This window comes from Lasioglossum baleicum, chromosome 3 (genome assembly GCF_051020765.1).
Source record: "Lasioglossum baleicum chromosome 3, iyLasBale1, whole genome shotgun sequence".
Lineage (NCBI taxonomy): Eukaryota > Metazoa > Arthropoda > Insecta > Hymenoptera > Halictidae > Lasioglossum > Lasioglossum baleicum.
In genome coordinates, this window is record NC_134931.1 from 17,731,517 (window position 1) to 17,752,988 (window position 21,472).

Here is a 21,472-nt window from a genome sequence, read left to right on the forward strand (position 1 = left end):
ACAGTTATATTATTTTTACAAAGTGATGTAAAATAGTCACTTTTAGTGCTAAGTCGATCAAGGGTTAAGCAACATTTAGTTTGCTGAAGTCACGTTTCTTCGTTAGTCAAGAAATTTATAAGTAGACTGTGAATTTTATGCATTTAAAAAATTTAAGAATATTAATGTATTTCCAAACCGTTAAAATTGTTAAAGAAAGAACGTGTTCTCTATTTGGTTCCTATTGGATCTAGCATAGAATAAAATGTCTATTTAATTTCATTAATTGGAAATGTACTGTATTGTATAAAATTAATTAATACCTCGTCGATATATTTGTCACGTACCAATGGCAGTTACGTATCTCGCATGAATCAAAAAGCCTAATCTGCTTTTATTATGCTAATCTGTTCCTCTTCCGGCTTACGACCGGTCAGAACTAATTAAAACGTCTTCCAATCGTTTCTTCTTATATTTCGACTGACGAAGAGAATTTGTCACTTTTCAAGTGACTGTTTTGCATACTAAATATATCGTACAAATGCCACACTGAATTAAATAATTACATTTATTTGTTAACACATAAATGACCACGTATTTGTTCTCACAGCTTTACTGGTTATTTATGATTATTCAGACTGGTGATTTTATTGTTTGAAAATAGAAAATAATTCGTATTTTTTCCGAGTAATTGTCTGGTAATAATTTGAAAATATTTTTAAAATCCACATATTTTCAATTTCTGTGGATTCGGAGCATACTGATGAATGTACAACTTCATTTTTTATACAAAATTATCCAACTCACGTGACTTTGATTATTTTTACTCGAAGAAAATCATACATATGCTCCAGATACCAATAAAAATGTGTGCAGAATCCTAATGCAAAAGGTTCAATAGCTTCCCTGAAGAAGTACCCTCATCCGAAATACGACGAAAGCAGATCCCGAGCCATCGTCTTATATCGGACTAAAACTGTATCAGCGAAATATTGGTATGGGTTAGAAATATCCGAAGGTTAAGGGAGTATACTCTCGTATCCAGGATTGCAGGGGTGCGGGATGCGCATTCTCATTTCTCGATAATGCAAACGATGGGGTTTTTCAGTAGTGAAAAGCGCCAAATAAAAGATCAATCCAGGCCGCAGTCGCCCTCAAATTATTTTTACGTTTACGAGGCGTAATTTACATTGTTCGTCAGCATGTAAATAACTGTCGCAGCTTTATGAAAATAGCTACAGCGAAACGAATCAATATTCGGTCGCTCTAAAAAAGGCGATAACTATTCTAATATTGCACTATACGATCTGAATTTTCTTGGGAAGCTAGAGCAATTAGTTTACTACAGGATGTGAAAAGAAATTTTTTCAAAAATTACAATTGGTCGGAATTGTAGAAAAAAATACTAAAATTTGCATTTTACAACTTTTTCACGTAGGCCTATCTATTATGTGAGCATCAACCGATTTCGATGAAACTTCCACAGTGCATTCAATTTACACAGATCTACAAAACGTATTTAAAAAATTTTCATTATAGGCCCACATAAAAAAGTTGTAAAATGCAACTTGTAGTATTTTTTCTACAATTCCGATAAATTGTAATTTTTGAAAAGATTTCTTTTCACATCCTGCAGTAAACGAATTGCTCTAGCTTCCCAAGAAAGTTCAATTCGTATAATACAATATTGAAAAACTTATCGTCTTTTTTAGAGCGTCCGAATATTAATTCGTTCTATTGTACATGCGCAGCTTTATGCTTCCGAATAATGCAAATTACGCCTCGTGAACGTAAAAATAGGAAATTTGGGGGCGACTACGGCCTGGATTGATCTTTTATCTAGCGCTTTGCAGTACTGAAAAACTCCCTTTTTGCATTATCTTATCTTCGCGATCCTAGAGAAACGAGTCTACCCCTTTAATGGACTGCCGCGAATTTTTCGCGCCGAATATTCGCATTGGTATCCTTTATCATCGGCGGGACGAACGAAAGCATACGCTTATCGTGTCGGGTACGTGGCATGCAGGTTCGCCGAGCGGAACGTGCGCGATACATACATATACCGAAAAAGCTGTAGTGTCGCGGCCCGTCGAATAGACCAAGCCTTTTTGATCCACGCGCCGCGTGCATGTTAACGTGCACTATACAATATACTCGTAATAGAGCGCATCCTCGACGGGGTGCATATCCACATATCCACGCTCGTCGCTCCTACGGTCTACTGGCCAGCTGTTTCACGTGTGTACACACGTATCGCGACCATTTCCTGACAATGAGTGTCATATGCCCGTGAATCACGCACGGATCGCGGTCTCGCACCCACCAGCGTATTACGATTCTTGTTGCCATCGCTACATGTATTTGTAACCACAGATCAGCCGGACAGAAAGGATTTTATGCTACCATGAAAATTACTCTTATCTATAATGTGCACTTATACGCTCTATAACGCAACTCCTAGTATTCGATGAATTCTTCTATCTGTGGTTGTTTCTACCCACCTTTCTCATCAAACTTATTCAAAACAATGTTTTACCCCTCGACTCAAGGTTTGTTTCCTCCCTTTATGCATACTAGACTGCGGATTTTATGCATTTATAAGAAAAGTGGGTAAATGTAATTTAAAGCAGTAAGAACATTAGAAGAATTTAAAAATACTAGTTTCAACCTCCTAACTATATTACGAGAGAAAATAAATTTCTATATTCCACTACAGTTTGTTGCAATTCAGGTAGAAAATTTTTATTTTGCACAAAGATCCACTGTCTATTCGCAGCACAGCTGAAAACTGAATTTTTGTATTAATGAACTTTTTGGGATTGTGACTGAATTGTTAAAAATTTCTTTGGATTGACTAGATTCTTAAACATTTGTTCGTACTGAATAAATTGTGAAAAATTTGTTCGGACTGTGAATAAATCATCTACACAGTTCATACAATACAAACAAATCTGATAACGTATAAGGTTTCATGAATATTTCATGAAGCTTTTTCTAATACACAGGGTGTTTCGTTTATCATGACCACTTTTCTCTTCGCCGCTTTTGCAGATAACACGAAACATTAATTAATTAATTAAATGTACGAATTAAAACGTTGGGAGACGATTGTAGAAAATGGCGTCGACTGATGCAATCACGAATCGATTCACAAGTCTCTCATTTGAAAATGTAACTGCTCGCGTTGTATTTTCGAATCGAGCTCTTGCAATCGCACGACGGAAAGTGGGATCTTTAATTCTTCAATTATTCGAATATGGCGGATCGTTGACAGTACGTGTTTAGTCGACGAAAAAAAAGTAGAAGTGAAGAAGAAGTGGAAGAACTGGAGAAGTTGCAAACTAGACACATGTCCAAGGGTGTTCGAGGGAGTGCAGGTTGTATGCGCATAGGTTTCGACGAACCCGCGACAACAATGGTACGTTAAATAATGCAGTGAACGAGCGTATTAGGAACGAGACAGCTCCCATAAACAATTCAAGAACGACCATCGCAAGTTTCTTCGATTAGAAAGTTGGGAACGCGTTTAGATGCGCACACCTGGGAGGAAGTTCCATCGTTGCCGAGTCGATAGAATACCCTGCGTGAAAACTTTCGTCGGAACCATCCCCTTAGTCTGCTCGTTTTGTGTCCCGATCAGAGACGATACGTTATTTCGATCTGTAAATAGTTTTCGTCAGAAACTCACCGGTGTGGATGTACGTGTGCTTCTTCATGTCCGATTTCTGGTGAAACCTCTTGCCGCAGTACTGGCAGGGGTACGGTCTGGTGTCCGAGTGGATCAAGAGGTGAGTGCTGAGGGTGCTCGAACGCTTGAAAGCCTTCCCGCATTGTTTACACTGAAACAAATATCGAGACGTTTACGATGTTGCTATTGTTCCCCTCCGCGTGATCGCGAAATTGGCTGATCTTTGGTTTTCGCACCTATTTAGCCTTACTCCTTAGCCTTTAGAGTAATTCTTGTAATTCCGACCAATTGCAGTTTATTCAAAATTTCTTTTTTACGTCATGTATTAACCCTTTGCACTCGGTGCTATTTTGACTCGAAAATTAAACATTTCTTCCGAGCTAGAATAATTTTATTGTACAGTCAACTAACACTTCATTCCAGAATGGCCACCGACTTCAGCGATACAAGATCGACAGCGTTTCAAAATGCAATTTATTGCTGCACGAAGTTCATTTCGTATTTTGAATCATTAATTCATTGCATCGGTACATTACGAGTATTTGTTCATGTATTATAAACTTTCTCCTTCAAAGTTCCTCACACATACAAGTGAAGTAGCGTCGTAAGACACCATATTTTCGTCTATAACTTTTTAATAAAGCGTTGAATTGAACCTATGTTTATATAATATTTTTTACTTAATCAGACCCACGGAATATACTGACAAAGTCTGGCACTTTAAACCTGAGAGACTGTACATGAATCGTATAACAGACAAATAATTTTTCAAATGTCAACCACACAGCTTGATTTTCTTTTGAGATGTTAGAAAATTAGTTTACTAACCAATGCGTGTAAATAATTAATTTTGTTTAATTGCTATCGAACGATATGTCGGTCGATCAGTGAATGGGAGTCGGAATCGGAAACGGAATTGAAGTCGAAATCGGTTCGAAGAGGAAGAGACGAGCGTCGGTCGTGAGACGATCGCGTCAGGCGCACCTGTGTTCACAGAGCCTCGGTTTTTCTCCTCGGGTAATTGTCGCATGGGCGCCAGTCCTAACAATGCTGTCGACTTAGGCGTGTCTCTTTTCATGGTAGATGCACGGGTACATGCGTAGAATCGCGTATGAACTAGCCGTCGCGGAATATTCTGTGTTAGGAGAGTGTACCGGTAACGGTGGACGCGAGCCACCACTACGCATGATTCATAACCCCCTCCGATCAATAATAAGAAACGATACCGCCAACGATATTAACTCTCCGTAATGTAAAGAACATCGCTAATCATTTTAATGGACTTCCACTTATCTCACCTAGCGCGAACAACGATGCGCGCTCTCGCTCTCCAAATCGGTTTAGCGGGATCGATTTTGCGAATTGAACGCTAAACACTATCGTAAAGTCGGGTATTTGGCCTGAAAAGTTGGAAAAACTATTCTAGCGTTATTTATGGGCTCGAAGTCTCGTAAGAATATAGAATTGGGTTGGCAAGAAAGTAATTTCGGTATTTCAAGGTGAAATAAAGCCCAATTTTTTATTCAAGTAACGAACTTTAATGAATAAGATATTTTCCCTTTTGTACGATGATCTTTTGCCAAAAAGAATAAATAAGAAAATATTTTACTGATTAAAGTTCATCGCTTGAATAAAGAACTTTCGGTTTTATTTCACCTTAAAATACTGAATTTACTTTTTCCCCAACGCAGTAGGTCGTTGAAGTTGTCTTAACGTCGGCTATAACATTATGAAATCAAAAGTGTATGTTATTTTAACCCTTTCCACTCCTTTGTCGAGTGTGACTCGACATCGGAGAAAGGAAAATGTAAATGAAACGTGTTTCCATATGAATTTTGTAAATTCATCATGTAAAGTCATATATTATATGTATTTGGTTCTTCCTTTATTTATTTAAGCAGTATTTCTTAGTTGAAAACAAATATAAGTTCCACAAATATAAATTACAACAAAGTTTGAGCAAAATTGTTTAAAATAAGTAGGAGTCAAAAGGAACTGTCCTTTGAAGTAAATATCAAATGAAACACTGATTATGAATTAACGAAATGAAATCGTAGAAGGGAATCGTAGAACAAAAAATGAACAATGCTGTGCGAAAGCAGAGGCTTCAAGCTTTAAAATGGGTCAACAACAATTGTACTATTTTTTTTAACTAAAATATCATAGTTCAAATATTTCTCGGGAATCATTTTAGTGTTCAAATATATTTTGGGTCCGCTGCAAGTCTGGAAATGAAAATCTAGTCACTCGTTTACCTAATCAAACAAAAATGTGCGACGCCAGGAAATTCTTTATCGATGCAGTTACATTCTATTGTGTAGCACAGTATCGTGTACGAAGACAATAGTCGGTAATTGTAAATCTGTATGCAAATCGACATACAATTTCGAGGAAGGGGAACAGGAAAACGCGATGAAAAGTAACGTAGTGTTACTTATTAAAGCTTTCGTGTAGTACGGCGAAGATAGAAGAATCTATCGAAGGTTCGTTAGAGTTTTCAGGCGCATTTCCATAAATTGCAGCTTTACAGTTCAGCCATAACGTACCGTTTAATTCGAATGTAACGCGCTTAAGATTGTCTCGTTCGAATATCAAATGCACCGAAAGGAAATTAAACCGAGCAAAACTCGACGTGTTTTCTTGCGCGATCAGCCGTGCCTGCGAGAAGAAACTACGGAATTGACGATTTATAAGCTCTTTAGGAGCCATTACACGTCCTGCGGTCTCCCAAAGGGACACGCGAACGAGTTTCGGTGTACTTCTTCGATGTCGTCCAAATGCAGTATGCGCTGCATTGCGAGCCGCATTCGGAATAACGCGATGCACCACTGTGCTGGACGAGACACAGTTCGAAACACTTCAAAAAAGATGCTGCAAGACATTCCCTGTACTGAATGTTACTAGTTACGCGTTTGCATTGTAATATTTTTTGCAGTCGATGCGACGGGTTTCGAGTTGATTCCAATTTTAAAATGAAATTTCTTTTGCAAAAAATCTTCTTTTATCCTAAATCTCTTTTTACTCGAAATCTATTTTTATTTATTCTTTTTACTCGTTTATTTTGTTACGCGCTGGCAGAGTAACAATATTTTTGTATACAATGTTACAGGTTCGTATTGTTTCCGCAATATTCAAGTAAAATCTTTCATACAGAATAAAATCTTCTTTTTAGTCAAAGTTTGTTTTATAGTTAGTTGTTCTGTATTGTCTTCAGTTTTCAAATAAAATTCTTTTTAGTTCCTCGTCATACATAGTCATTTTATTCATAAAATTAACTCGTTCCTGAAGAATGCTTATGCCATAATTATACTATTGATTTTCAAGGACTGTCTTATCTGCTGAACACGATAATTATAGTCGTTAATGACATAATTAAAATAAAGAGCTCGATCTTTCAGAATTGAAGAAGATAAATGAGGATTGCAAATTTTATCGGTTTTGTCGGCTTTTAAACCGAGGACAAAGAAACATTAATTATTGTAGTACGTTGCACTACGAATTATTTTTCAATTCTGTTGGCAACTATTTTAAGTTTTTCATTTTTGTTTATTAATTATATCAACACTTTACCTACCGGAAGCCTATTAATAGGATTTTTAATGATTGCGCTGTACCAAAACAAAGCACAGAAATTTTCTTTTACATTGCAGTTTTCAATGAAACTATTAGATGACGTTTATTGAGTGGGAGTTATTAGTTTACAATGAAAATTGCTGTTGCTACTGAAGGTTCCATTAAAAAGTGTTCAGTTATGTACCATAGATATTTCAAAATTATGCAATAATCACCGGTCGGTAATGTGTTAAATATAGCTGTCTGAAACTTTGTTGTCATTTATATTTGTTTTTAACTACAAAGACGACTTAAATAATTGAAGAACCAAATACATACATATAAAAACACGTTTCATTTACATTTTCCTTTCTCCGATGTCGAGTCACACTCGACAAAGAAGTGCAAAGGGTTAATATTGTGATCCTAGCCACGCAAGCATGCGATACAAAATGGTTGTCTGAAAAAGTTCGCGTGATGGTAGCCTCAAAGTCCGAAATTGTCCGTTCGGCCAGCCCTAAACTTTCACACGAGGACAAGAGGAAACGTAAACGTGGTCGAATGATAGCAGAGTATCACTTTCACGCGAAGAAACGCGGCAAAGTGGCAATTGCCCGGTTCCCGTGTTTCCGTATTCCGCTCTGTGCCGAGTCTCGATTCTCGATTCTCGAGTTCTCTCTCGGGTCCCCCCCGTTCGAGAATACTCGGCGGGATTCGATAAAAATTTGAAGGTGCCGGCGGAAAGAGAGATACAGGGTCAGGTTCCCGGACGGGGTGAGAGGTAGGGTGCGAGAGCTTTTGTCGGTCGGAATCAGGATCGTATGACGCGCGTGTGCCCCAGATATCCTAATATGTCCACTGGCTGTTACGTGTCGCGCGTAAAACTGTGGCCGAGCAAGTTTCTACTTCCATTCAATCAGCCGTAATTGCGCCGCTCTGCCTTTTGTCGAGTTCCGACATTCGTCAAACGCTTGACCTCCTTCTTCGACACTTCACGGTACACTTTAGGGCACTTGCGCCACCGCGAAACTCCCATCGCGTGACTCCGTCGGATTTCTCTTCGTATGCAAATACCCGATTCGACGGAACCCCGGGTCCCACGAAACGGATCCCTCTTCCACGGCCGAATCACTTATTAAGGGGGCTGTCTCACCTGGACGGGTCAAAAATCGATCTCTTTCTTCTATTAGGTACAGCAGACTCTCGATTATCCGAATCATACATGGTTCGTCTAACAGAACATTACAATCGATTCAATCTGTCGATTCGTACAGTAAATTGTTTATGGATCGTCTTGAGTCGAACCATTTAACTCTGAACTGAGCCCTTAAGATGTAGGATTCAATTATGTTTAATATTATATTTGTACAATGGAACCTCGATTAGCCGGATCAAGCAGAAAAACATGGAGGTTCGTCTAATAAAATAATAATTTAATCACAACGGATTCAATCTGTTGATTAGTACAGTAGATTGTTTATGGATCGTCTTGAGTCGAACTATTTAACCCTTAAATGGATCCTCAAGATGTAGGATACATTTACGTTTAATATTATATTTGTACAATGGAACCTCGATTATCCGGACCACACAGAGAAACATGAAAGTTTCTTTAATACAATAACAACTTCATGGAAAGAATTCAAATATAATTTAGGGGGATTAAAACAGTACAAATTCAATTGATGGATTTCACAATCCCCATATGAGGGGATTGCACTGAAAGGACTGAGGGGTTAAAACTATAAAAAAAATTGTTCTGTACAAAGAAATAGTAGCGAAGTCAATTACAAAAAAAAAATGGTAACATTAGACGTACGATTGTCCAGAAAAAAATTCTTGAAACTTGTTAAATCTTGCATCGTTTGCGTGAGACTGTCCCCTCGAGTCGTCGCGCGTCGTGTCGGCAACACGTGCAACAACGACCGGACATGCATCCCCGCGTTAAACCCACGTCACCAATTAAACGGCAATTTTCTCGGATGCGTGAAACAATATTTCAAAAAGCGCGTTTCATTTTTTAAATTGTTGCGGCCCATTGAATATGATAAATGCGTGAATCGTGTGAGACGCCAACTGTCCGCTTTACAGAATCGATGAACACGTAGCTTTTCAATTAGAAAATTGAAGTGTACTTTCAATGGATCGCGGAATGTTTAATGCGCGATGTTTCCTGGATGGCGAGCGAGAAATCGAAAGTTCATCAAATCATCAAATCGCCCGACACGGTTGCCTTTTAGTGCTCGTCTTTGTTGTGTCAGTGTCCGTCTCGATTAGAGAAATGAAGTTGCAGCAATGTCATTCGTGCATTTGTTACAAGCCGATTGTGGATCTTCGTGCAAAATAAAAATGTTTCACTTGCTTCGTTTCATTTCGAATGCATCGCAGTGTTGACGAGTAATATTTATAACAAAATGTGCATTTTATATGAAAAATGTGAAATTTGGGACAGTGAATACATTATTGAATACATTTTTGTTTTAATTTACTTCTTCTTTCATTTGAATGATTTCATGAAGAATTGAATAAGTTCATATATTTACAATAAATCAGAAATTATTTAGAAATTGTGCATTTGAAATTCACACAAAATAAAATTACTTTTGCCATCTTGTTCGTAAAGTAAAAATAATAAATTAGTTGAAATAATTTGTCATTCGAAATTGTTGTTTTAAATAAATGTGTGCACCCGAGCCTGGAACCTATGGAACCGGATTTTGTCCTTGAAGCGAATCTTCATGCAAAATAAAAATGTTCTACCTGGTTTGCAACAAACTGGTTTGAAATAGAAATTCATTTTCTTTCTTGACATGTTTAATAGGTTGAAAATAATATAACAGTATTTTTAAATTCGTTTAATATTTGTACTGTTTTAAATTACACCTACTCATTTTTGTTATAAATGTTTAAAATCTGCTCTCTACTTACGACGTTCTACTGGAAAATATGAAGTTTAAATCGGAGTTACTATAGCGTGCGACTCCAGTTGATCGTGGTCTGGTTTACGAGGTCGAAAATGAAGTAACAGAAGCTCGTAAAGCGGAGAACGCATGGAAAGGCAGAAATCCCCAATATTTATTTTAGACAAGTTGGTTGACGTGATCGGCCAAGATTTCCCGGAGCGATACCTGCATGGCGTTCCCCGAAACTATTCAACGGTTAGTTACTTCACGGCTCGGTTCAATTTTTTCCAACGACTTTCTTCTTTATTACAGAATATTAAATTATTTACAAGTAAGCTCTATTTATCAACCAAACAATTTCACATATATGTATATTTTATGCAAAATAAAAATCGTTAGCATTGATTGCAAGACATAGAAACCAAATAGGAATTTATTTCTCTGTTTAGCAGTTTTATTAAGTTGTAAGCAATATATTGACACTATCAAATTATTTTTGGCTTTCTACTGTCTCAAATTACACCCACCCATTTTTATCATAATTCCAAAATGGTGGAGGAATATTTAAAAATAATTTCGTAATTGATTCAATCGGCACACTTGATACATTGCTGCTACTGAATTAATTCATTTAGCTAGGGAAAGAAAATGATAAAAAATAAACAGGGACCATAACTGTTATAACCAAAAAGAAAGACAGTCATAGAGTAACAAGTATTTCATCGAACTTGACAAATGTGTTTGAAATTTGTGTTTTATTTGTCAAGTTTCATGCTTAATGACCTGATAAATGTTATCGTTGAAAGAAATTCATTTCGATCACTTATCACAGTTATCAATGAGAGAAATTTATTTCGATCGCGCTCATAACAGTTATTGACGAAGGAAACTTGTAATAGTTATTATTAAATACTACAACTTTCAAATGGTAGACAATTAATTATTCCATACATTTTTTATTCGTAAAATTAATCGCTACAATCAAAATTTAATGTGACAAACAAACAGATTTTGTGTTGTTCTTGTGGTCTGTTGATTCGTCTTGTTGTACGAAACCTTCTCAATGAATGTCACAGGCTTGCTCTAAATAAGCAATAAATAAGCAACCAAATTGAATTTTCTCATCAATAATTATTATGAACAGGTGAAAAGAAATTCGATCACATCGAATTCGACATTTTTTAATCATTTTGTTCTTCGAATTTTTTAAATTTCAATAATAATCAACTTTCTATTAATGATTTTTATCGTAGAAAATTTTAGAATAACTGTTATTTTTGGTCCCCGAAAATAAAAGTTTCTGTTAATATTAAAGTGTATTAAAAATGTTATTAAGTAGGCTGCGGATTTCTATGCAAAATGCAAATCGTTTGAATTAATTTGCAGGACGTAGGAACCAAATAGGAATTTATTTGTCCCTTTAGTGGTTTTATTAAGTTTCAAGAAATGTATTTCTTGTCATTCAAGTTTATCGACATTGTTAAGTTCTCGTAATATCTTTATTATTTTAAATTACACCGATCCATTTTTCCCGCAAGTGCATAAAATCCGCTAGTTATAACGAATTCTGTCAAGAGGTTGGTACGACAGAGTATCAATGTGTAATAACCTATGAAAGATAGATGAGACTTACCTGAAAAGTTCTTTCCGACGAGGATGGCGGTGTCAGTGGCGAATGATGGTGCATTTGCCGGGTAACCACAGGTGTCACGGACGGACTCCTCGAAGATGGCACCCTGGTTTCCTTGGCCTCCCTCTCGCAGACAGTACCGGGAGACCAGATTTTACTTTTACGCTCCACGGTCGACGAAATGTCGCTGGGTTTCGTGCTCAAATTCAGTGGCGCCTCGTCTTCTGAAACGCGCATTGAAACGTTCCACATGTTTAACACTAACAACTAATTACAGAAGAATTATTCAAATTGTAAAGACATAAATGGTGTCCCAACAAGAGCGGGAAATTTAAATTTCGCGCCGTTTATGCTGCTGTGCTTTGAGAGTCAAGCCATTATCACAGTTCAATGGTAGACAGTCTCGCACTATTAAAAATGAATCGCTATTCGACACAACAAAAATGGTGGAAATCTAGCGCTTTCGATTAGTGAAAAACCTCGTCGTTTGCATTATCGAGGAATGGGAACGAGTCTACTCTCTTAACGCCTTTGGACTTCTTTCTCTGGAGTTTTTCGAAGTTAAAAGTTTATGTGAACAAGCCCACGATCACCCAAGCCTTGAAGAAGGAGATTATGCCAAAATGTGTTTGAAAATTTCGTCGAAAGATGTGTTGTTCCATACATAATTCCCACATGTCAACTTTATGATTAAATAAAAATTTCGGTTGTAAATAAAGAAACTGTATTTTATTTGGAATTTAAATATTCCACTCTCGTTTGGACACCCTTTATTAATACGGAATTTATTCAATTCTTTTCTCTTTGGAATGCTCTTCAACTTCATCGACTTTTTGTCTGCACAGTTTTGATCCTTTCGAGTCATTGCTTACATTGAAGATTGAGCAAAGAGTATCTCGGTTATTAGACGTTCTTCACCCCAAAAGTCTTGACGGTTTTTTATTATTATTTATTATACACATTGTAATACGAGACCTCATAATCACCTTCGTATCTCGATAAAATAGCGAGACGTTAAAAAACTAATTATTACATCGATGACTAGTCTAGATTTGTATGCAAAATAAAAATGTCTGCATCGATTGCAAGTAGAAGAAGAGACTTTTCTATCTTTCTTCAATGAATTTAATCTTTTAGTCTTTCCACTGTTTTTAATTGTTTATAATTGTATAGAATCCGCAGTCTAACGATCACATTCTATTCCCCACTCGATATCAAGCAGTTTTCGTTTGAAACATTTTTAATAGATTTAGATTGTACTAAAAATCTGAATAAATAAATTCTTGGTATTTCTGCATATAAACTAACATGAAGTAGCTAATTTTAGTGATGTGTAGATCTAGTGTAACACACTCGCTGACACGATCGCAGTATTATGTATATCCTTCTTGAAAATTCGATATTATTCTAATAGAAAATAGAACAATGGAAAACGAAAATTGCCGGTAGTCTTGGCTGTTAAACGTAGTTTGTTATCGCAACAGGCACGTAATTTGTTAGCTATCTATCGCAGGCAACATGGAAAGTTCGTCACGTAATCGCTGACAATTATCAAAATCGAAAACGTCGTGTCATCGCGGAAAGGATTCGAAATTGTCGTCGTGGAAATTACAGCTTTCTTGCTGATAACGATATGCATAAAAACTGAGCATGATAGTGTGTGGCTTGCAAATTACTAGCAAAGCGGGGTCATTTCTTCTTTCAAAATATTTTTAGAGACAAGGCCACAACTGGTAGAACATCTTAAATAATATTTATAATCGTACAGAATTAATTCTATCAAATTTCAATTTAGGTTAATCAGTTAGTTTACGATTAGTATGGAATACTAACGACGGTATTTAATTAAATGAGTGTAAATTAATCGGTGAAATAATTTGTCACGTAAGACATTGCTGGTTAAAAATTAGATTGGCAATTAATATAATGTGGATCATGAGCATTTAAGTTTTTGTAATTGTTTTTATTAATTTCCAAGTTCTTTAAAATTTCGCATGAACGTTTATGCAGACCGATGGCGTAATCGTGTTATAGAAAATGATGCGTATATTCCTAAGAAGCATTAAATGCAGACAAGTTTGAAGGAAAAGTTGAACTTTGTCACAGAAAACTGCTCTACATCACAATTGTAACCCTTGGATGACTGAACTTGGGTTCATTTCGACCCTGAGTTACAAACATTCTACCTAAATTCTTGTTTTCTAGTACTCAGTCCAAAGTAACTATTTATAGTAGATCTAATAAGAAGATCAACGTGGATGCCAAAGAACTAGATAAAGAAATATGTAAAAAATTTATGCACAAGAATTTGAACAAATCCGACCATGGTTGCCACAAGCCTCTATCTTGCGAGGGTTAAATAACGGCATGCATCGCACTAAGGGGGTTGACTCTTTTTTCCAGGATTGCAAGGGTGCGGGATACGCCTTCTCATTTCTTGATAATGCAAACGATAGGGGTTTTCAGTGGTTAAGAACGCTAGATAAAAGATCAATCTAGGCCAGAATCGCTCTCAAAATTCCTATTTTTATGTTTACAAGGCGTAATTTGCATTATTTGGCAGCATGTAACTGTCGCAGCTTTATGAAAATAGCTACATGTGTAGTTTTATGCTTCCGAATAATGCAAATTACGCCTCGTAAACGTAAAAACAGACTTTTGAGGGCTTTATCTGGCGCTTTTGACTACTGAAAAATCCCATCGTTTGCATTATCGAGGAATGAGAAGGCGCATCCTACACCCTTGCAATCCTGTAAAAAAGAGTCTACCCCCTTAATTTGATTTTTCTTACGTGAAGGAAAAAGTTCCATGCGTGATGTTGACAGTGAACGTGTTAAAAATACTAGTGTTTGTTGCTAAGAATTTTCATTGTAGAGAGGTCTTACCGAATTTAGCTTTTTCCGGTGTGCATCCTCGAGGCGATCCCGGTCTGGATGGGCTGAGGGGTTCCAGATGGATAGGTGAACAATTTGTAACTGGTGTGGTTTGCTGGGTGGGAATCCTCGGGGGTGGAAGCAGAGAATGGGGTAACAAGAGGCTCACGTGTCGGGCCCACCAGGTAGTAGCTCCCGAACCATAACCCCCGTACATTAGACCACACCGTAATTCTGGAACCCACAAAATTTCGGTTTTCACGAGTCTATTAATCGACTCTGTTCTACATTTCACGAGCTGAACTCATTATTTGTATCTTTATGGCAAGCAGACATTTTCTGTGTTAGTTGCAAGGGACGGAAACTGAACAGAATGTTTTTTATTTATATAATAACAATAATAACAAAAGTATTGACATTCTCAGACCATTTAAATATTTTTACTATATTCAATTACAGCTTGTTCATTCATTAATTAAAAGTTGAGTAGTGTACTCAATATATTTATAAAAAATGTGTAATAATAAATATACATATAATTTGTGGTGTACTTTATAGCTAATGTACATGACGATTAACACAGTATTTAAATAACAACAATTTATTTTATATTTCTAAGTTGGTGATTCGCGTTAAAAAAATTGGCAATTTTAGGTCATTTTCAAATGACTCTCCTGTAACATTTGTTTAATCTACTTGACGATGCACGAACATGTTTTTAATGAATTTATTAACTTGTATTATTTAATAACTGTAACCGTTTTTCAACAACTTTTACGAAGTATAAACGTATAAGTATGTAAAAATCAGTTAAACAATACGGGAAAAAGTCAAATCTAAAATTATTTCTTATAACGTTTAACGTAAGAGATTTATTTTAGTAGTCTTCGATAAACATATACTGATATTATACGCATAACACATGTATAAATCGTTTATTGAATATATGTATAAATGCTTTGATTAAAATCTCCATGCATCACGTCAACAATGAGTGCATTTCATTCGATGTTATCCGTGGAGATTCATGTGCTAAGCATTGACGTATAACTAAAATTAAAACTTATGTATAGAGCGTATAACAGAAGCGATCAATAACGATCTTTTTTTTACAGTTTACTCTATAAAAAATATAAAATAAATATTTATATTTATTATAGGTTATTGTAGGTACTCGGAATGAGTACTTACAAGTTTCGAAAAGATACTTATAAGTACTTCGATGTCGAAAGTAATCGAAACTTTCACAAGTAGTACTCGAATCTTGGAAATCAAAACTGCATAGTAGGTTTTAAGCATTTTCTTTATTAAATTCGTAACTATTTAAGAATAATATTTCCGATAGATTGTGATAACTTATAGTTATACATGTTGAATTAAATTATGCATTAGAGGACAACATAATTGATTTTAAAGGTAAAAACAATAATGATTAGAAAAATCAGTGAGTTTCCGGTACGATATTCGTAAAAGTTTCGAATCTGTTCGACCAATATTCGGACATATTTGCAAGTATTATTTCCGTTTACCAAACTACTTGTAAAGGGTTCGAAACTGTCTGGCAAAGGTTCGAGTATACTTGGGAGTACTATTTTTTTTTTCGAAGTACTTATAGAGAGTTCGAATTCCATCAATCAAGGTTTGAACCTGTTTGCGAGGTGCTTCATCCCACTCCTACTTATGGGTCGCTTTAAACCGAGATGTTTACAATCGAATAATGTCAAATTCGAATATCACCTGTTCGGATAATTGAGATTCCACGATAATCGTGAATTGAACAAGCAAATATGGCACGAAATATGCCACGTTCGGACTGATTTTAATCAGAAAAATGTCACGAATATACAGGGCGTCCCAAAGTTCCTTCAACAGCCGGAAATGGGAGATTCCTGAGATCATTTGAAGCAATATTTTCCTTTGCAAAAATGTTATACGCGGCTTTGTTTGGAGTTATTACCGAAAAACACGGACCAATCAGAGCGCGACCTAGTGTCATGGCGCGCCAACTGTCTATTGGCCGACTGTGCCGACTCGCGTCTAGGTCGCGCTCTGATTGGTCCGTGTTTTTCGTTAATAACTCCTAAACAAAGCCGCGTATAACATTTTTGTAAAGGAAAATATTGCTTCAAATGATCTCGGGAACCTCCTATTTCCGGCTGTTGAAGGAATTTTGGGACATCCTGTATTGTTTAAACGACAATGCGGTTTACGAATGTTACCTTGCGTGGCGGTGGTTGTTGTGGGCGGCAGAGTTTGGAGTCTCGCCTCGGGATTGTACGTCGAGACGAGAGTGAAAGCACTGAAGCGGTCCGATGTTGGCTGATTGATACCCGAAGAACAGATCGAAGACGGATTGGAGGATGTCGTGGTGTTCGAGCCGGTTCCGGTTGCACCAGGACTCCAAGGAGAAGGCGGCAGAGTTGCACTGGGGCTACTAGGCGGTGAAAGTGTAGCTGGGGGTGACAAAGCACCCGCCGGAACTCCAACACCGGTACAATGAAGCTCTGGTTTCATGTACCAAGTCCGTGGTACCGTTTCTGATACACAAAACCACCAATAACACTTATTTCATTACGACTATGACAGCTAATTACTAAACTAGATTTTGCGCAGTTCTGACAACAATGAATAGGCGGAGCATAAAGCAGACTTCAAAGAATTAAACCCTTGCGTAAAAGTGTAACACGCCGATTTTATTCAAATTCGTACACGGTATAGTTTGTTGAAAAATATTTCACACATATTTTATTTAGCCGCTGACGTTCATGTTAAGGGGATGAAAATAGCAATCAAAGTTAGGGGGTGAGAACTCTACTGTTATAAAATTTTGTAAAAATTTCTCGAGATAGATTTAAGTATGTAATTTAAGATTGGAAAGAAATATTTGCAGTTGCGCTATACTCGGTAAATTGAATTATTACGTAAATTAGCTGTGTTTTATTAAAATTCGCTAGAAACATAAAAAAATTATATTACAAATTAGGCCCAATAAAATTCAATCTAAAACCAAAATATAGGCTCGTGTTACATTATAGCGCGACTGTCTATCCAAGGGGGAACCCCCTAATAGGGAGGATAAAAAAAAGTAACACTATACGTAGAGAAGAAAGTTACATTATGCGAAGAAAGACTGAATTAATATTTTTTCGGGGTCGAACGAACGGAAATAAGAGTGCTTTAAAGGAAATTTAGGTTTTATCATTGCATTGTGCACATTCGTCGTTAAAAGTGCATATCTGATGAGCTTGCAAGGAAACTACATTTCCATTCGCTTTCGCGAATCAGTCCATAGCCACTTGAATTTGCATAAACATTTCTAGTCTACATAGTATATGAGATTCATCGCTCGGAGAAGGCTTTATCTTATCGCTTTAAAATGCAATAATAATTCCAAAACCATGCAAATTAATGATTACCAAATGCATAAAACTGAAAACCTCTAACAAACAAAGGATATTACTTGAAAAATCGTCGGTTCTTTTCTTGAAATTCTTTATTTTTACTGTACATTTACTGCCATTATTTTTAATGGCACAAAAAATACATATGGCATAATTTAAATGGTATCGAAGGAGGAATATCATAGAAGAACAATTTCTTTTGTCCGGTTATTTTTTCAAGGTCATCGTTATTTTTTTATCGGGTAAACTTATTCTTTTTCTTCCATCTTATAGCGGCTGAGAAAATACATTTGAATATGCTCAAGTCATTAACAAGATGGAATAAAAAAAAAGTTTTCCCGAAATAACGATGATCTTGAAAAAACTGAAAAAATAACCGGACAAAAAAATTGTTCTTCTATGATATTCCTGCTTCGATACGATTTAAATTATGCCACAAATATTTTTGTTGTGCCATTAAAAATAAAGGAGATATTTCCTTCAGCTGAGACACCCTGTATATATAGTTTTGCATAAACAATTTTTTACTTGCGTTCCATATGAGTCTACTGTAATAATTTAAAGTTTTCATTTCTGTTTGTCACAATAGAAGATTTTAATTTTGCATAAAAATCCGCAATTATAGCGATAACGATAACATATTTGTCGCTGGTGGAATACGGTCATGTGCAGTCTCAGTACGAGCTTTTGCTGTATTTAAAAGTTTCCGCTGTTTTTATGCATTATTCCAGTGAGCCACAGATAGGCCAGGCTATCAGATTTATAGAGAAAATCACAAACGCTCTCTTCCATGTCCAGCGGCCGAAGCCTATGAATTATACACAACGTATACTATAAAACGCGCGTGCGTGTAGCCATTTGAGCCACACGAGGCGGAATTATCAACAGATTGCACGTTAAAATAGGTGTAATTGTACATCGTGCTTTATTTCTAATGAGTTATTACGCGCTTTACAGTGGACAATGCTTACCGACCAGTTCCAACCCCTCAACAATAGAATAAACTAAATTGTGAATTGTCTGCACCCCCAACAATTCCGATTACCCCGAGATTGCGAATTTTAGGCATTTATAATAAAAATTAGACAAGAAAATTCAAACCAGTGATAAGATGAAATGAATGTAGGAATACCAATGTACAGTCAGTCTGATAATTAATGGCATGCACTTTAAATTTAAATGACTTTTTTGTAAATGGACTCAACGACTTCCATTTTATCACCAACCTAGATGCATTAGTTTACTAGGCGATGTGTAATGGAAATTTCGGAAAAATTGCGTTTAGTCTGTATTACAAAAAAAAAGGTAAAAGTTCTTTTCTACAGAGTTTTTATTTGAGCTCATAAAGGTTTATATGAGTTTACGTACATGCTGGAAATTTCATCGAAATTGGTCAAATGGTTTACGAGTTCGTTAACGATTAAAAATGGTGAGATTCACGATGTCTCAGAATTTCGATAAAATTATCAGCATGTACATAACTCATACGAATCTACCAAGCACATTTATAAAATTTTCATTACGAGCCCATATAAAAAAGTTGTAAAAACCAAGTTTTTCAAGTTTTTCCTTATTAAAAATTTTTATCAAATATCGTCTAGTAAACTAACTCATCCAGTTTCCCACAGAAAACTGAGGTCGTTCGGTCCATTTATAAAAAAGTTATTCAGATTTAAAGTGTACGCCATTAACACTTGGTTTACGGAGCACTAAAACTGGGTCTATTTTCCATTACTTCATAAAAGTAACAAGAAATAAATTTGTTGAATAATTCTTCTCTGTCATCTTTAAATTCTCAATAATCATACATTAAAAATATTAGAAGCCGTTAATTATGAAACCGACTGTATATTATTGCTAATTCATCGAAACGATGATTAGATTGCATAGTTAAATATTATATTACTATTATTTTTATTATTATTGCTTCATTTCAGCTTGACAGCTAAGAAATGTGACTTGGTTAACTTTGTAGATCTATCTTATTCACACAATCGGATCATACCTTCTCTCTCTCCCCCTCCCTCTTTCTCTCTGCCTGTCTCACTCGTTCCTACTCTGACCTACACTATTCGTAACCTAATTATTGCACCCTTCCCTATACCCTAACATTTGTTTTCAGTTTGGTAGATTTATGCTTCCTTTTTTCTCTCAATCCTGATCCTTCCCTCCATTACCCTCCATTCTCTTGTCAAGTGTTCCAGACTTCCATAATTGTCCCCGCGAAGGTCGCATCCTCTCTCCTCGTCTTCCAGCCAGTGTTTATTCCAGTTTTCTGCATTTCTGCATCTAACTCGTGCTAAGAGCTTTTAATTATCCTCTCTACCCTCCTCACTTAAATATTCTGGTATGGTATTTACCAGATGTGTTGTTCCATACATAATTCCCACATGTCTACCTTCGGAATTTAAATATAAATATTCCACTCTCGTTGGGACCCCCTTTATTATTGCTAATTCATCGAAACGATTGAGGAAAGAAAGAATTTTCTAGTTAGCTCCGCAGTATTAGCTACCAAGAACACGCTGGTAATTATGCCGAAGGCTTTCTGGCAATAGATAACGAGCGTACTTGCGCATATGCGTGGCCAGTAATCGTGGCTCGATGTTTGAATAAATCTGTAATGCGATTTGCAAACACGTCTATGGGAGATATAGTACATGTGACGCTCTATGCTTAGCATAGATAACGGAACGTAATACCCAAGTTTGATGTCAATCACCGGCCGTTGTTTATCGCCAATATGAACATGCCACGCATTATTCCTTAGAACGTTACGGTTCACTTTTTTTTCGTATACCGACGACACGCTCAATACATATTGCAACCTGTTATGCGCGCGTATTTACGAGCAGAAGCATAGTCGAGCCGGGTGTCAATCTTTTAACAAATTTGAAGGCGGGTTGTGGTGTGTCACCGATAAACAAATTCGAAGGCGGATTGTGGCATGTCACCGATAAACAAATTTCAATATTCTTCAAAATATTATCTTTTGAATAATCCAGTAGTACAAGTTTTCTATACAGTCAACAAAATGCAAATTACCCTGTCTCGACTTGTAATAAGTGACGTTTGTAAATTGAGAATGCGCGATAACTTTGGAGTTATAGTATGTACTATTAGATTAGAGTGTCCCGGAAGTGTGTACTTCCCTGAAAGGGATTCCTGAGGTCATTTGAAGGAGCTTTTTCCTTCATGAAAATCTTCTCAGCGGCACTGTTAAGGTGTTATTAACGAAAAATTACGGACCAATCACATCGGGGCCATTGCGGACGGATTCCGGCTCGACCTATGCTCTGATTGGTGCGTGTTTTTCATTAACAACTCCTTAACAAAGCCGCGGAGGAGTACAACCTTTTTCGGACACCGTCTATGTATATTTAAACATATTCTCTTTTGGCAGCCCGTGATCTAATTGCGAAAGTACAATATTTGGGAACAGATTC

At 36.4% G+C, this 21,472-nt stretch overlaps 1 protein-coding gene across 1 annotated transcript in view; it reads right to left on the reverse strand.

The window, feature by feature from the left end:
• Window positions 1–21,472, reverse strand: part of LOC143221895 (uncharacterized) — a 46,375-nt gene that overhangs the window by 21,842 nt on the left and 3,061 nt on the right. The window contains exons 2-5 of the mRNA XM_076447540.1: window positions 16,845–17,162; window positions 14,638–14,859; window positions 11,756–11,976; window positions 3,668–3,818 (exon numbers count right to left, since the gene is read on the reverse strand). Coding sequence (XP_076303655.1) covers window positions 3,668–3,818; window positions 11,756–11,976; window positions 14,638–14,859; window positions 16,845–17,162 — 912 coding nt within the window. The remainder of the gene's footprint in view (window positions 1–3,667; window positions 3,819–11,755; window positions 11,977–14,637; window positions 14,860–16,844; window positions 17,163–21,472) is intronic.